This window comes from Callospermophilus lateralis, chromosome 8 (genome assembly GCF_048772815.1).
Source record: "Callospermophilus lateralis isolate mCalLat2 chromosome 8, mCalLat2.hap1, whole genome shotgun sequence".
NCBI classification, from domain to species: Eukaryota; Metazoa; Chordata; class Mammalia; order Rodentia; family Sciuridae; genus Callospermophilus; species Callospermophilus lateralis.
The window spans coordinates 85,541,197-85,558,323 of NC_135312.1; the positions used below are offsets into that span (position 1 = coordinate 85,541,197).

Here is a 17,127-nt window from a genome sequence, read left to right on the forward strand (position 1 = left end):
ACATCCGTCTCTCTATCCAGGTATTCACTGCTATGTTCTGTGAGAACAGATTACAATACTTCCCATGTTTACTTGCATCCAAGAGAGACTGGATGCTCATTAGTAGGAACCATAGACAGTCACCTGTAGTATCAGAACTCAGTGACTTGATTTCAGGGACACTATCCTTTTTATCACCAAATTCCTAGCACTTCTCACAATGCCAGTCCATAGTAGGATTCATTAAATATGAGTCAAATGAATCAATGAATGAGTCCTTGACTTTTCTCTCTCTTTTGATCCTTTAATGTGTCATCTTAACAACTTTACTTCCTTTACACTTTTTTAGCCTGTTCCCTCCTCTCTGTCTCCGCCACCACTGATTAGTGCTGACCGACATTGTGTACCTCTAGTTTCTCTACATTTCAGTCAAGGTGCTTTCTCTAAGAAGCTGATCAAATCTTATAATGCCCATCAAAATATGGTTTCTTTGATGCTCACTAGGGAGAAATAAAATAGCTGGATAAGAATTATAATTTTTTATTTATTGATATTCTCTTTATTCTGTCTAACAGCTGCTTTCCATTTTTTAATACTTGCTTCATGGAAAGTGTGGTATACTCCGTAAAGCACTGACCAAATCTCACACACTTTCCTTCTTTCCTCTGCAGAGATAGGGATTCGTGGGTGCGTGCAGTAGTGCTTGAGATGGTAACCTTTGCCATTCATTCCTCCACCCTTCTCCAAGCATTTGCAGAGCATCTAGCAGAGACAAGCTCTGTACTAAGTGCTGGGGGTTCCAAGATAACCAGTGGAAGACTCCTATAGAGGCTGTTATGCTAGTCTAGGAAGAATCACATACATAATCAGTGTCAGAACTGACTGAGAAGTGCATGCTTGCTAGGGGTTTAGACCAACTTCTTTGAGAAACCCGAGAAGGGAATGATCAATTCTCACAGGTAGGAAAAGGCAGGCTTCCAGAAGAGTCACATTTGAGCTGCGTATTGATGGAGGGGCTGGATTCCTTTGGGATTAGGGAAAAGTTTTCAAACATGGGACCAGCCTGAGCAAAGGCAGAGAGGGGAAAGGTGGATGACTGTGATGACAGAAGAAAATGGCTGGAGATATGAACTGAAAAGGAAGAAAGAAGTACGATTGGAAGGGGTCTTTCAATGCCTTGATGCATTTAGATTTCATCACCTGGGTAAAAAAGAACCAAGGAAGGATTTTTTAAAAACTGAAACAAATTGTGTGTGTGTGTGTGTGTGTGTGTGTGTGTGTGTGTGTTGAGAGAGAGAGAAAGAGAGAGAGAGAGAGAGAGAGAGAGAGACAACAGAAAGACTTGAGACAGAGACACCTTTTAGGAACTTAAAGTGCAATTCCAAATGACAGATGGCAAGGGCCTGAGACAGACTGTAGGAAGGTGATCTAATAATAATTTTTACTTATAGATAGAATAAGTAGAATTTGATTAAAAAAAGGATATGGGGCTTGGGTATTATGGAAGATGAGAGCTGAGGTGGAAATGAATTGTAAGAGCTGGCACAGAAAAGGCTTCACCTGGAATCAGAGGAGAATGGCCAGGGTTAAGCAGTTCTTCAGTGGATAAGAAGATCACAAAAGATATAGCCAGGTATGAATGGACTCATGAAGCTGGGGGCTGTGGCTGTGGTTCAGCAGTAATGCACTTATCTGACATGTGTGAGGCACTGGTTCGAGTCTCAGCACCATGTATAAATAAATAAAATAAAGGTCTATTAATAACTAAAAGAAAATTTTTTTAAAAAAGAGACAAGGTAAAGGCAGAGTTGCTACCCCCCCCCAGGGACTCTGATTACATGTACCCTCCCTGCCCATCACTCCAACCCACACAAGTCCTCTCATAGGGGGTTGCAAGGAGTGGGTGCCAGAGGTTCTGCTATCTGTCTGTTGAGAACTGTCTTTCTAGAAGAAGCCTCCAATCAATCCCTTGTTGTAATTGTGGGAAGATAACTGCTGGAACATGGGAAAAAGAGATCCAGCAGTCAGTGCCACCTGGGTGACAACGGAAGTCATAATAGTAGGTTAATGTGCCTGGACATGAGATGAAGCAGGAATGGTGTTTTGGGGTTTTTTTGTTTGTTTGTTTTTTGGAATGGTCACAGATCTCCTTGCAGAGCTGATAAAAGCTATAAACTCTCTTCCCAGGAAAATGCCCACACATACCAACCAAATGTATTGTATAATTATAGGAAATTCACAGATTGAAGTTAAAAGAGTGAGAAGAAAGATTGATGTCTATAGAATGACCCACATGGTTACGAGGATACTGCAGAATAAACCCAGCAAGATCAAAGCAACAGAAGAGCCAACAGAGCAGGGGGGGGAGAAGTTGCAGGAGGGAGTTTCCAGCAAGTCTCCAAGAAGCTGTTGGGTTTGACAACTGCCCATGGTGACTATTAGCTAGCGAGTATCAAGACAACAGTATTATAGAGCTTGAAAACAGATGGGATTCTTTACTAAGCACATTTTCACAATTGATGTTCATACATGTCTAGGGAATTAACTGATTTCACAGAAGTCAGACTGCAGAGGGAAGAAGAAGTGAAGAGGGAATTTAAAGAATAATAATAGTGAATCAGTGTAGGATTTATCCACTCAATACAGCCAGGTATGAATGGATCTCATGAAGAGAGCTGAGATCATAAGAGGGGGTGCAGTTCAGGATAGTGAGACTTGGGCATGCACAAGATAAGAGAAGAAGACCCTGGAGAGAGAAGGAAACTGTAAGTGAACATGACTAAGATCAAGGCAAGAGAGTATGAGATGGAGCCCCAAAGAGGTGAAGGTTAACTTGAAAAAGATTTGAACTTTCTTCTAAAGAAAGAGATCAGAGAGGTTAGAAGCATATGGCAGTCAGCCTTAGAGTGCACTAGGCACAGGAATTGTGTTAGGCCATCTTATAGAATCCATCCAGTAGCTCTTTGGAGCAGATGTTATTGATTTCACTCTTCAGATAAGGAAACTGAGGCCTATAAAGATGGGGAATATATGCAAGTTGACATAGCCAGAAAATGGCAGAGGCCTGGCCTGCTATCCAAAGTACATGCTTTCATGTACATTAAAGTATTGATGTGACAGAGAAGAAAAGGGAGCTGCATAAGTTCACATCTGATAGTTTATATATTTTAAATATTATAAGGCTACTGGGTTGCTGGGATTGAATGAGGACTGAACTAGGGAGAGAGGTAAAGACATAAGACAGACACTATGAAGAATGGGTTGCTATGTAGTAGCATTATGGGCCCAAGTGTTTAAAAAATAATGCATATATATATACATATATGTATATATATATATGCATATGCATATCCCACACTATACAGATATTAATTTTTAGCATACATATATTTTAGTTGTAGATGGACACAATACCTTTATTTTATTTATTTTTATGTGGTGCTAAGGATCAAACCCCAAGTGCCTCACCCATGCTAAGCAAGCGCTCTACCACTGAGCCACAACCCTATTCCCCCAGATATTAATTTTTTTAAAGAAAAGTAACTAAAAGATAAGAGAAGAAGACCCTGGAGAGAGAAGAAAACTGTAAGTGAACATGACTAAGATCAAGGCAAGAGAGTATGAGATGGATATACATTTTTATCTTACCAGTAAAGCTGTTGCAATTCAACTAAATAACTGTCTTTGTGTCTCTCCTGTAATTCCTTTCTGTGGCCACAGCAGGGCAGGAGTTCTCTTCTATAGGAATCAGTCATGCACAGTTTTGCCCTGGTCAAAATTTATTTTTGATACCTTGAGGTTTGCAAACTGTATTTACAAGAATGGTAAAAAGGCAAACTTATTTAAAAGACACTTGCCGCAAAGGTATGATCAAGTAATACAATTAAACATTACATAAATGAAAAAGGCTGCTACCCACGGCATTCAAGCATATCTTTAAAATGCAAATGGTTTACCCATTTAACGATGAAAGAAAGATTTCATCTTGTGAACGCTTAATTTTCAGATGAATAAAATATCAAAACCAAGATCTTTAAAATATCTACTTGCCTTGCAAATCATATAGACTTGTAAATTTAAAAAAAATATATATATTTGGCAAGTTTAGTAACTAAATCCAAAGAAGAATTGTTCTTGTTAAGTTTTTAAAGGATATTTATGAGATTTCTTTTTTCAGTACAGAAATCTATAAATAATTTTAAAAAATGGTCTACAACAGCATCATACAGTTGATCCCTGTTTCTAAAGAAATAAGATGACATGTTTTATAAAATACAAAGGAGAAAAGCATGAAAAGCAAGAACCATCTCCCAGGATCATCTTCTCCTCTTCCCTATTCCTTCTCCCTGAAAGTAACCACTATTAATAGAGTCTGGTGATTGAAGACTATTTTTCCAAGGCATGTTTTACCCCCAGATTAGGAATGGCATTTAAAACAACAGACTTCAATCTCTTCAAAGGAATTTGAACCAAAACCCAGGTTGCAATTTGATTGCACATGTGAAATGTGGCAACAGCCTCAGAACCAAAGGCCTGTACAAATGGCCAGCCATACCACCGCCCTTCCCACAGACACGTTTCAGAACAGCAAGAAATCAAAGGGCCTTCTCACCTCCAGAAATGATCTTTTCAGAGGTAAGGTGCTTGGGGAACATTTAACAACAGCTGCTCCTGCTGTCTGCCAGAAGCCCAGAGAAAAGACTCTTGTCTCCAAGGCTGTCAATTGGGTCCTTTCATACACACTGAAGTCAATTTAACAAAGCAAAACAAAACTATTCTAGCTTAGAAATGACAAAGGACCCTTTAGACATTGATTTGGCCATACTCGTAGACATTGAAGAGAAAAGTATGTTTTATATATATACTGAATGAAATATCTAACTTTTTAAGAATGTTGTAAAATATTTCCATATGTACATTATATCAAAGTACTTTCCCTCCAGTTCAGTTGAAAGGAAATACCCAGAGCATTAGGCCCATCAGAATAGATGTCTCCAGTTGTGGTTTTCAGATGCCCTAACACACTTCTGCCCAGAGCTAATCAAATACAGCTTGGCACTTCAGCCTGCGTGGGGTGGCGGGCATACACACACACACACACACACACACACACACACACACACACACGAGTCCTTACAAAGAGAAAAAAAGTATTTTTGGTAAAACATGATATAGGAGGATATCAGTTGACTTTTTAGTTTATTACGAACATTATCACTTCTCTTTAATCATTCAAAATGAGAAGGCTTCATCCTGATCATGTTGATGCACTTTGTTCTCCACAAGTATGTAAGAAGGCCCTTGCACTAGAAGCATGAAAGAGAACTGTGCCCCACCGCAGGCCATGCACACTCTGATAAGGACAACATAAGCTATTTCATTGACCCACAAAATCTCTGAAGTCCTGCTTATTATCTTAGTTTTTATAGGTGAGGTGACTGAAGACATAGAGAAGCTAAGAAACTTGCTTTGGTTGGCTTAAGGATAACCAAATGCTTAATGGAAAACCGACAATGAAATCCGTTATGTATCTAACCCAAATCACACACGTTTTCCACCATATCTTTGTGAAAGGGTATTTCAGATCCATCTTGGGGAGAATCAGTCATGAGATTCTGTTAAAACGAAGGTTTGGGGCCCAACTTTCAGAAATTCTGATGGTGGAGGTCTTTGGTAGGGCTTGGGAATCTGAATTTTAATAAGCTCCCCAGCCAATTCCTAAATGAATCTAAAATATAAGAACCACTATATCATCAATTCAGGTTTTTGAAACAGAAAAGGAAACTTTGGATGGCAAATCTCATCTGGGTCTGTAGTGTCTATTTTTGAGATCTTGCAATCACAGTGTGTTATTCATTGCTGATCCTGTCCCTTACATTACCTGTCAACTTTGCATTTATATTGAATAGGGTGACACTTGACTCTGAAGACATCAAGATACCAGCTTAATTTGTCCAACGTTTCTTTAGTAGAAGTAAATCTATCAACCCACCATCAGGTCTTATAAAACTAAAAATACAAATAGTCCTTGAGGGAACACATTGACTCATATTCACATGATGGTTGGTGGCAGATGTGTTCTGAGATTATGTTTTAAAGAGAGATAAGAAAGGAACCAGACGTAACATAAATTAATTATCTACCAGGTGGCAGGCATATTTAATCTTTATATCAATCTTGGAAGATAAGTATTTTTTATTCCCATTTAGGGCTTTATAAGACATAGATTTAGAGAATTTAATTCACTTCACAAGGCCACATAAGGATTAAGCAGTGGAGCCTACACTTTGCCCACTACACCAAATCACATACCTGCCTCTGTGGTTTGGTGTAGTGGGCAAAGTGCCAGGAAGGGACACTGGAGGGATGTGAGACTTTCTTTACTCCAGAAATTCTTCTCAGGATCAGTGTCGGCATAGTGCCTGGTACACACATAATGTACAGTTAATGTTTGTTGAATGAATTAATGTGAATTCTTCAAACCATCAAAGGGAACTTTCTAAATGCTAATGGGCTTAAAACCCTTTGATGTTTTCCCAATTGCCCATAGTAGTGGTTCACAAACTTGTTCAGAAAGCAAAGCACTTAGAAATCATGATGCTCTTGGCAGAGTATGATAGACTTATATATTATGCTACAAACTAATTTATTATTAATCAGATCTTATGCAAACAATTTCTAGCACCAAAGATTTAAGAAAAAAAATGTAAATCAGCATATTCTCCCATACATTTACATTTTTTTGAAAACTTGGGAATCTCAGATTACCTTACAGAAGATCAAAGTTTCATGGATTGTTATTAGTTTTCCCCCCAAATGTTGAGTTTCTTCAGATTAACATTCATAAGAAAAATATAAGCTCTCCTGGTTTTACGTAGTGGTTACATTCCTGGAAATTTCAGTATTTATTAAAGCCATGCCAAAAATATTTTGTGTTTATATTTAAATGGAGTTTACCAAGACTAGGTAATGATAAACAGGCTTTCCACATACATAAAAATTTGACTGAATATTAGAAAATCATGTAGGATTCAGTATGATTTTTCAGCAGGACTGACCTATACATTACATCAATGCCCCAGCTTTTCCCAAGTGCCTCATAGCTGCTATCCTAGCTCTTGCCATTGATTTAAGGACTAAGAGTCCTAAGTGACCAAGTTAAATGGCTAGCCTAGAGCACCTAGAGGGCAGTGGTGGTACCATATCAATCCTTGGAGCCCTAGCCAGTGCCTGGAGCATAGCAGATACCAAATTCATCATCAGAACAAAACAAAACAAACAAAAAAAATGAATCCATGAATGGAAGACTTTGGAGATCACAGTCAATCTCTCAAAACAAGTGACTTACCCAATAAACCTGAAATAGTGGCAGAATTGACACTATGGTCCAGGCTTCTGAGCTTCAATTATAACTCTATTCTCAATATAACAGGGATTTTCAGACGGGGGAATCCAAACTCTTGGGGTGCCTTTAATTTCCAAGGTTATCTGGGTATGTTCCAAGGGTCCCAGTGCATTGTTAGTTTCAAGGAACACAATTTATAGATTATCAACTTCCATATGTTCTCTTTATTAACATTGATCATCCCAAGAAGGTGTCATGTCAATTTTTTTAAGTCCCTTTCATCACTCCTCCACTTTTCTTCCATTTTACAAAAGAAAGGGACCCTCAAACCCATCTAATGTTCCTGATACATTGACCAGCTTCAGCACAAAAATGCACAATTTCACATATGAGATCAGCATAACCTCTTTCAAACAAAGCACTTCTGATAGCTTCCCATACACTCCAGACTTGCCCTCAACGTTCTTCAGGAGTCAGCCAAAATCTTATATCTAACCATGTAAATGGTATAAATCAACCTAACAAATTGTTCTACAAAATATATTCTATGGTCCTGGTGCAGTAGCACATGCTTGAAATCCCAGCAACTCAGGAGCCTGAGGGAGGAAGATCATAGTACAAGGAAACTTCAGCGACTTTGAGTTGTCCTAAGCAATATAGCAAGACACTTTCTCAAAGTAAATAAAAAATAAAAGGGGTAGGAATGGAGCTCAGTGTTCAATCCTGGGTTCAATCCTCAGTACTACAAAAACAAAACAAAAATACTTTTCTGTCCTGCCACTTTGACAGATATAGGTCTTAATGGCCAGTTTGACATTAGAATTCTAGGGCTCTTCAAATTTCCCTGCCCAAACATGGTGACTCAGGAGAGCTGTTCCTTGCCCTGTTCCCACTTTTCCAGAACTCTGACTTTGCTCCCTACCTTGGTAGGCCTCATGTGTAGGTGCATGGACAGCTCAGCGCACACACCAAACCTCCTTGACATCCCCTCAAACATACTCAGACTTGGGGTGCATGCATCCATGGCACAGTCCTCTCTTAAGAGATGGTCAAGGAAGAGGAATGCCCCCTTGTGATTGGGGCTGGGATGCTTTGGAGTGTGTATGTGGCGGGGAGGGGTTTCAGGCCTCATGTCTAAAAGGGGAACCCACAAAGTTACCAGCCCGTTGGTCTCCTGGACTCTGTTTGGAGTGGAGTATTAGCAGGAGAAAGCCAAAACAGGGCCCTCTAGAGCATGGCTCCCAGAGTCCATCTTTCCCAGGCTTGATGGTCATACTGGCCCTAACAGGCAATCTGAGGACCAGTAGGACCTGCACCCTGTGAGCTCCCTGACCTTATTTCTACTCTCTCCCTTTGCTTCGGTCACATGATACCCTCCTGTCTCCAGACTACTCTCTGCTTGGAAAACTCCAGATATCTTCACTGCTCCTTCACAGCCTCATGTCTTTGCTTCAATGTCCCCTTCTCAGGGAAGCCTATGTAAATTGCCACTCCATACTTGAAGCCTGCATTCTATTTATTTCTCACTGTAGCATTTATTGGTTGTATTGTGTATTTTATTAATTTATATAGTCACTTATTTTCTCATTTTGTCAGTCCTCAGTGAGATGAAATCTCTACTAAGGCAGGGTTATTTGTCTAATTTGTTCATCCCACTGCCTAAAATAGTACTTCATACAATCAATGAATTATAAATAATGCTTGACTGTGAAGAAATAAAAAACAGGGGCTGGGCTTTGTGTCTTCCCTTGTCTTACACATAGGGAAGGCCTTGGGGCAGGTTATCTGCACACAATGAGGACCCTCTGAATGCATAGAACAAAGTGGGAGGGAATGATGATAATTTTCGTTCAGTATCTTTACCTTCTTCATCTCTCCTAGTGGTCAATGGATCATCCCTTTGAGAATGAATCAAAGAACACAGTTGAAAAGGCAACACTGCCTTACTCTATCCATGGGACAAATGAGGATAAGACTCTGTCTCTTTTTCTCTCTTAGAAATGAAACAATGAATCACCAATCAGGAAAGGACTTTTAACATAAAAACACACAACTTTGAAATTCTATAGAAAAAATGGTATGGCCACAAACAAAAGAAAATGGAAGAATATAAGACTTCCAACTATTTCAAGAGTCAATTCCTGTCTTTAAAAATGGCTGTTATGTCTATTAGTCAATATATTAAGAAGCTGATGGGATAGTTTTCTTTCTCTTTTTACTGGCACTGCTGGTGTTACTGGCTGGGTTCCACAGGTATTCTTTTCTGTCCTATGTTCAAAGCACCTGAATTTCTGTGTCCCTATGATTTTGATACTGAATCTCAGTGAATTCCGCCACTCACCTTGCTGGGAAGCAGTATTCCTGGCCACTTGAATCCTGAGCAACAGAGCAACTGGAAATTGCACCCTCCCTCTATCCCACCATCTTTCCTCTCCCCAATAAGTTTAAAAACCAATCAAAATATTTTGTCTGTTTAACTGGAAGAGGTATGGAATCCTGAGATGAAGGTGTCCATCCCACGGGTTCTTACAGCAATGTACTGGGTTCAAATTCCCACGTGGATAACTCACCCAAAGGTGGACCCAAATGATACTTTCTCTTCAAGTGCTGGCCTCATTTGTGACTTTGTTATAACCACATAGTTTTCTTTAAAATTATGAAGATAGGTTTTCTTTAAAATAAAATTTCTTTAAAATGATGAAAACATTCATTTTGCTGGAAATGACATTCTTTGTTAAGGATTAAATAAATCCTTAATGAAAAGTTTTAGATGACTATCTAAAAATAAGTAAGGGTCTGTATACTTTTTAAGATTCTTTAAGGGATATGCAAGTAAAAAGATGTAAAGATCATTGCACTGTACCACTGTTTTAATGGTATAGTGCTCTGTAAAAAATCATGTAAAGGCTGGGTGCAGTGGCACAGGCCTGTAATCCCAGCTACTGAGCATGCAGAAGAGGATTGCAATTTGAGGCCAGCCTGAGAAAGTTAAGGAAACCCTGTCTCAAAAAAGTGCTGGGGATGTAGCTCAGTGGTAGAGTACCCCTGGGTTTAATCCCTAGTAAAACACACACACACACACACACATTCATCTCACCTCCAAATGTTGTGAAAAAATTTTTTTAAAATCCTTTTATTTTTTTACCATCACCAATTGGACTGATTAGATTAGATTTACAAGACAATTTTATGCAGTTGCAGTAAAATGGCAGCTGTGGCTACAAGATCATTGAGAGCAAGGGAGGCCCATAAACTGTGAAGTGAGTGCCAAAACTGATATCAGTTTTTATAAATAAATCTTTATTGGAACATAGTCATGCCTGTTCATTTATGTACTGTTAATGCCTACTTTTACTCTATAAATGCAAAATTGAGAGACAGTTTGGTCTGTTATGGTTTGGATATGAGGTGTTCCAGCAAAACTCCTGTGTTAAAGCAGAAATGGTCTGAGGTGAAATTATTGGATTGAGAGCTGAAACCTAAGCAGAACATCCTAGTGTGAATTGTAACTATGGGGAAGTGAGGTGTGGCTGGAGGAGGTAGGTCACAGGGGTATACCCTGGTATTTTCCCTGTGGCCATTCACTCCTCTTTCTCTACTTCTTGGCTGCCATGAAGTGTGCAGCTTTCTTTTGCCCTGCCCTTCCACCATATGGTGGGCAGAAGCCTCAATTCAGGCCCAGAGCAATGGACTCAGCCTCCCATAGACTTAACTTCTGAAACTGTAAGCCCAAAATAAACTTGGTCTTGTTGGGTATTTTGGTTACAGCCAAGAAAAGCTGACTTAACAGTCTGCGAAGTCTTTATACAACTTTAAGATGCAGTAATATTTGATTTTTCTACAAGATCGTTTGTTCATTAGGCATGTCAGGCTGTAAACTTATGTCCAACCCTTAAGAGAAAGAGTTTAGAAAGCAAATCCCTTAGGCTATTTGCACAGGCCTAGGAATATAGAAACCAAATAAATATCAGGGGAATTCTGTCAATATATTTGATCCTTTTCCTTTTTAACAGTGTAGTAAGCTGGTGCCTAAATTATCCAGGGCATTGTATAATTTAAATATTCCCTAATGCAGAGAATTTCTTTGGTCTGAGATGAACAGTTGGGAAAGCTTTTCTTTCACTGGTCTCCCTTAGGATGGATAAAGTGGAATAGATCTTCTGGCCCTGGGGCAATGTTGGTACATTAAACTTATGTGTTGACAGGAATACTCTTTCTCAGTGATTAAGAATTTGTTCATACATTTCTGATTTATTTGGCTTTAAATATTGAGTGAATTGGGTTATAATAACTAATTTTTTTACAAGTTATTTCTTAACTTTGGCATTTGCCTGTGTTAGTTCCTGTGTCTGGAATGTTCTGCCTACTTGTCATCCTGCTAACTACCACTTATCCTTGCTCTGAGCTTAAACACTGCTTCCTCAGAAAAGCCCAATGTAACTCCCTATTAAATTCCCTTTTTATGTTTCACAGCACAGTGAATTTTCCCTACGATTTTTATTCCAGTGCGTGCAATTAAAAATGTTTCTGTGTTCCTCATTTAATATTGTCTCCCCTATGTACCATGAGGAAAGGGAAGAACCTAGTCCACTTTGTTAGTTACTATATTAATATTTATCCAGCTGGTTCGGTGGCTCATGTCTGTAATTCTGGCAACTTGGGAGGTAGAGGTAGGAGGATCATAATTTTGAGGACAGCGTCGGCACCTTAGCAAGAACCTGTCTCAGAATAAAAAAAGACAAAAAGGACAGGATGTAGCTCATTGGGTTCAATCACAAGTTTTGGAAAATAATAATAATAATAAATTATAATTATTATTTATCAAGTTGCAGTTTCTGGCACATGGTGGTTTCTATTATTTGTTAAGTGAATGAATGAAAGTTAAGGCAAATTATTAAAGAATGCAAATGAATGGCAAAATATTTATACAATCCTTCAAGTTAACCAGAAATATTTAAGAAAACCTACTAAAAATGATTGAATAAATATTTTGGAAACCAGAAAGCATCTTTTGAAACAGCATTATGATGGACCTTACCCTTTTAGAAATTATTATAGACTTAAGTGCTTATGTCCCTGCAAATTTTGTTTTAATCCTCATCTCCAATGGATGGTATTAGGAAGTGGAAAGTTGGGGAGGCAATTAAGAAGGGTGGAGCCTTCATGATGTGATTAGTGCTCTTATAAGATGAAACTCAGAGATGTTCTTTCTCTTCATTATATGAGAACACAGCAAAAAGATAGCTATCTGGAAACCAGGAATAATGCTCTCTTCAGATACTAGATCTACTGACACCTTGACTTTGGATTTCCCAGTCTCCACAATTATGAGAAATAAATGTTTCTTGTTTAAATCACCCAGTCTGTGGTAGTTGTTACAGCAGTCCAAACTAAAAGAAATAAAACTCATGAAGATAATGTTAGCCTTTCTATTCCAGTTTAGAACAGAGTTTATCCCATTTATTTCTCATTTTTTAAAGAGATAAAACTTTGCAAGACTTTTGTTTTTCCCTACATTCACACATACAGAACTTGTCACCTACACGGGATTCAACAAAAGGTTCACTCTGGATTATTTACAGAACTCAGATTATTTACAGAATCAAAGAATTAATAAGCATTTATTACAAATCTTTGAAAGTGCAAATCATCATTAAACAAGTACCAGATATACATTAGAATTTCAATAGCATTCTGTGCGAATTAATAGTCTGTAATTTGAGTGAAGTCCAGTGGCGTGCCAGGATTTAATTTCTCAGCTCCCATGAAGAAAAAAAATAAGATTTTGTAGCATTTGCAAATTCCCCAGATGTAAATAATCTTACCACAACAATTTTAGCACTCTAAAGAGATGCACACAATTGGTCCTCACAAGCCAGGATGAGGTAGCTCCAGCATAACTCTTGTTCTAGTGATAATTTATAATTATGGAATAATTGTTACCTGAAATAGTAATCTACCTTAGAGAACACTTGTAGTATTCAGAACTATATCACCATATTACTCAGCAAAGATTGTGTACAATTTTAACTTTTTGGTACCAGGGGCACTTAGCCACACTTTTAGCCCTTTATTTTTTGAGACAAGGCCTCGCTAAATTGCTGAGACTGACTTTGAACTGGCGATCCTCCTGTCTTGGCCTTCCAAGACACTGGGATTACAGGCATGTGCCATCTTGTGCACATGATTACAGGCATGTGCCACCAAAAATTCTGTTTTTTTAAAAATTAATTTTTCTAGTACTGGGGATTGAACCCAGGGGTACTCTACCTCTGAGCTACATCCCCAGCCCTTTTTTAAAAATTTTGCGATAGGGTCTCACTAAGTTGCTGAGGCTGGCCTCAAACTTGCAATCCTCTTGCCTCTCCCTCCCATTTTTCTGGGATTACAGGCATGTACCACCATGCCCTGGGATGTATAATTTTAGTTGGTTTGGTAAGATGCATAGCTCATAACTAAAGTTGGACATAGCCCTGACTATCAAACTTTTGGGAGCCCAAGCTCTTAATCATTAGAATAAAAATGATAAATGTTATTAAACTACTGAAAACAAAATCTAACTTGTTAACATATGGAGATTTTCTGCTTTTAAGGGTAACAGGCCCTTCAACTTTCTAATAGAATTTATAAGCAATTCAATGGAAGGAGAAATTCTAGACATTTAAAAAGAAAACCACTGACTACATTCACATGTCTTTGTCAGGAACCTGTCAAGATTACTTTGTCACACACAGAACTGGATTCAATAAAGTCTGCATTTTTTAAAAAATCAAAACCCAGCAGTTATAGAGCCCATTTTGCTGTCTTGGACAGAATTGGTCCTATGTTCACACTAATCAGTTTTCTTTCATTTTCCAAGTACTGTACTTCAATACCAGTTTATGAATTTTAAAAAGTAATCATCATTAAATGAAATAACTAATTATCTAAGAATGATCCTAAATTTTAAAAGAGAAAAACTGGAAATAGCTCGAATGTTCAAAAGAAAGGGAATATTTAAATTATGGTACATGGATTTGATGGCATAGCCACTAAAGCAATTTTTCAAAACAATCTCAGGGCTTGTGTTTGAGGGGGGGAAGGGTTGAGGATTTACACAGTATGCTTTCAATTTTGATGTAGTTATCTACCTTATGCTGTGGGGAAAAAAGGGAGGGAAAACATCTATTAAAATTATCTGAGTATTAAAATTAAATGAAATTCTTTTCATTACTTTCTCATACTTTCCAAATTGTTTGCAAAGATGTTTAATTCTTTGAAAAGTATGTATGCTTTAGCTTCTCAAATTTCTTAGTTAACCCATTTCTTATTTTGCTGAAACTTGATAGTCCCCACCAGTTAAGAGCCTGTGTTTAGTCATGCTCTACCAAACTTGGGAGAAGTGGAGAGGCAAGAAGAACCCGGACCAGCAAAAACTTTTTATATTGAGCTGGCAAATTGAGGCTGTCTCCTTTGTAGCTAGCTGTCTTTGAAAAACTACCTCAAGCCTTGTAAAAACTGGTCAACTGAGCAATCAGTAAGTAATTTTAAGTTTTAGGGCTCACTGTTGTTTGAAAATGTTATTAGTAAGTACAAGTCTTACGACTTTTAGACCAACAACCACCATGGGGAGCAAAGTACTTTGCTACAGTACAAGATACAAGGCTGTCATGGGAAAAAGTGAGATTAATCTACTCTAGAGGTCAAAAGCTTTTTTATTATGCCCCTATTTAAAAAATCCCATTCTTAATACTACAATTAAACATTATAAAAGATAATTCCATTAACCTGAATGCTAAACAATTCTCAGGACAGATTTGGGAGGAAACCTAATAAATCTCAATGTCCATCAATATTGATAGTAAGGGTCTTATCTATCATTTTGGCTAAGGCATTTGTCAGGGAACCCACAGCATTTTAAATTACTAAATTAAATTTTAAATTACACCATCAGCAAAAAGCCTTGCAACAGGTTCAAAATTTTCTGGCTGTACACAAGCTCTTCCTGTTTCTTCAATTGTGGTTGTCAGAAACAATATTATGTAGTTCCCAGAATAAAAAGTTCTGTATTTTAATGCTCTGACCTGGACCACAAATCTAATGAAAATCAAACCTTTAATTTCACTACACCCACGCCCTAAGATTTTATACACAGTAGGAGTCCAGTACTTGTTGAAGGAGCTAAGACACCATTGCTGAATTGAACTAAGGATTTAGAAGTGTATGGTGTAAAAATGTTCCATTCCAAGTAATGATTTGAGTTTCTTACTAGGTGATGTAAAAAAGACATGCTATGAAAACTATCAAGGTGGTATCAAGGCTTGAACAGGATGATTTCCCCTAAACCATTTGTATGCTTGAGAAAAGGCATTTATGTGGCAAAATAGTAGCTAGAGTTGCCATCAAGAATTTATAGCAATCAGTTATCTCCAATTATTGTTTCCTTTAGAAAAATTAAATCATCTAAAATCATAGGGGTCTCAAATAATGAAGAAAGCAATCCTGTTTACTAAAACATAACAAAACACAAATAACACAGAACAAGCCTTTTGACTTTTTATTACTCAAAGAAGCTTCATTTTTTTATTTAGCTTTTTGACTCTGTGCTTGTGCCTTCAACACTTTCACAACGATTTTCTGTTCCTCAATAAGGAAAGCACGCTTGATCCTAGAAAGAAAAATATTTTATGAATAGTCTCCAAAATATGAAAGTAAAGCCATGGAGGAACCTGGAAAAACAAGTCATTCTGGGCTTGGGGTTGTAGCTTAGTGGTGGAGTGCTTGCCCTGCACATGTGAGGAACTGGATTTGATCCTCTGAACCACATAAAAATAAGCAAAATAAAGATATTGAGTCCATCTAAAACTAAGAAAATGTTAAAAACAAAACATGTAATTCTATAATTCCATGCAAGTCATATTATCTGACCTCCTCTTCTGAGTCATGATCAACTTATAAAATCATAACCACAAGAGACCACCCCACCACTTAGTAAGTTTCCACTTACAATTTCTTAATTATTGGGATTCAAGACACACGGATATTACTTCATTAGCAAAATATCTTAGAATGTTCTAGTCATGTTACTGCAAGTTTTCAGTAAAAACCAGCTATGAGCTAGAACTAAAAATAAGGGGTAAAACAGCTAGGCCTGAGAATTTATCTTAATATGCCCACATAATTAGATTCAATAAAGTTTACTAATAAAAAGCCAATCAACTCTAGCTTGAAGCTCGTGACTCAGCTCATAATTTTATGTTTTCCTGTTTCTTATAGAAGTCATAATTTATAATGTATTTGTATTAAGCTAGTGTCTTAGTGCCCCTTTACACTTTCCTAAAGGCAGAACAGCACATGCAAGGTATGGTGTCAAAAAATGTGGTTTAGGACTCAGCTAGACCACTTTGTAGAACCACCTGAATAGACTGGAGGCAAACTACTCCTCTGAATCAACCTCTTCACTTGTGAAGACCACCTCTCAATTCCTTCCACTGAGGTCTTCTTTGGAGGCAATTTAATGGCTATGTGATTTTAACACCTGACTAATACACATTGACGACATAAACTTCAATACTACATTTACCTTTACTACTACAATTCTTTCCTATAACTAAAGACCTAGCCCTCTACATTTCCCCTCCCCACAGTCTCCCTGCCATTCAGCCATCAGGTCTTAAAGTGTGTCATTTCCTCACCCTTTGCAAAGAGAAACTCTACCTTCCAAATACCCATCTTTTGTTGATCCAATGACTTCACCATCATCATGCTTTAATTTGTTTAAAGCACACCAAAGGAGTCTCTGCACTGCTCAAAATGCCCAAATT

At 37.8% G+C, this 17,127-nt stretch overlaps 1 protein-coding gene across 2 annotated transcripts in view; it reads right to left on the reverse strand.

The window, feature by feature from the left end:
- Positions 1-15,845: 15,845 nt before the first annotated feature.
- Rpl34 (ribosomal protein L34) overlaps positions 15,846-17,127 on the reverse strand; it is a 120,497-nt gene continuing 119,215 nt past the window's right edge. For both annotated transcript variants that reach the window (XM_076864874.1, XM_076864873.1), the window contains exon 5: positions 15,846-15,971. In XM_076864874.1, coding sequence (XP_076720989.1) covers positions 15,887-15,971 — 85 coding nt within the window. In that variant the 3' untranslated portion in view covers positions 15,846-15,886. The remainder of the gene's footprint in view (positions 15,972-17,127) is intronic.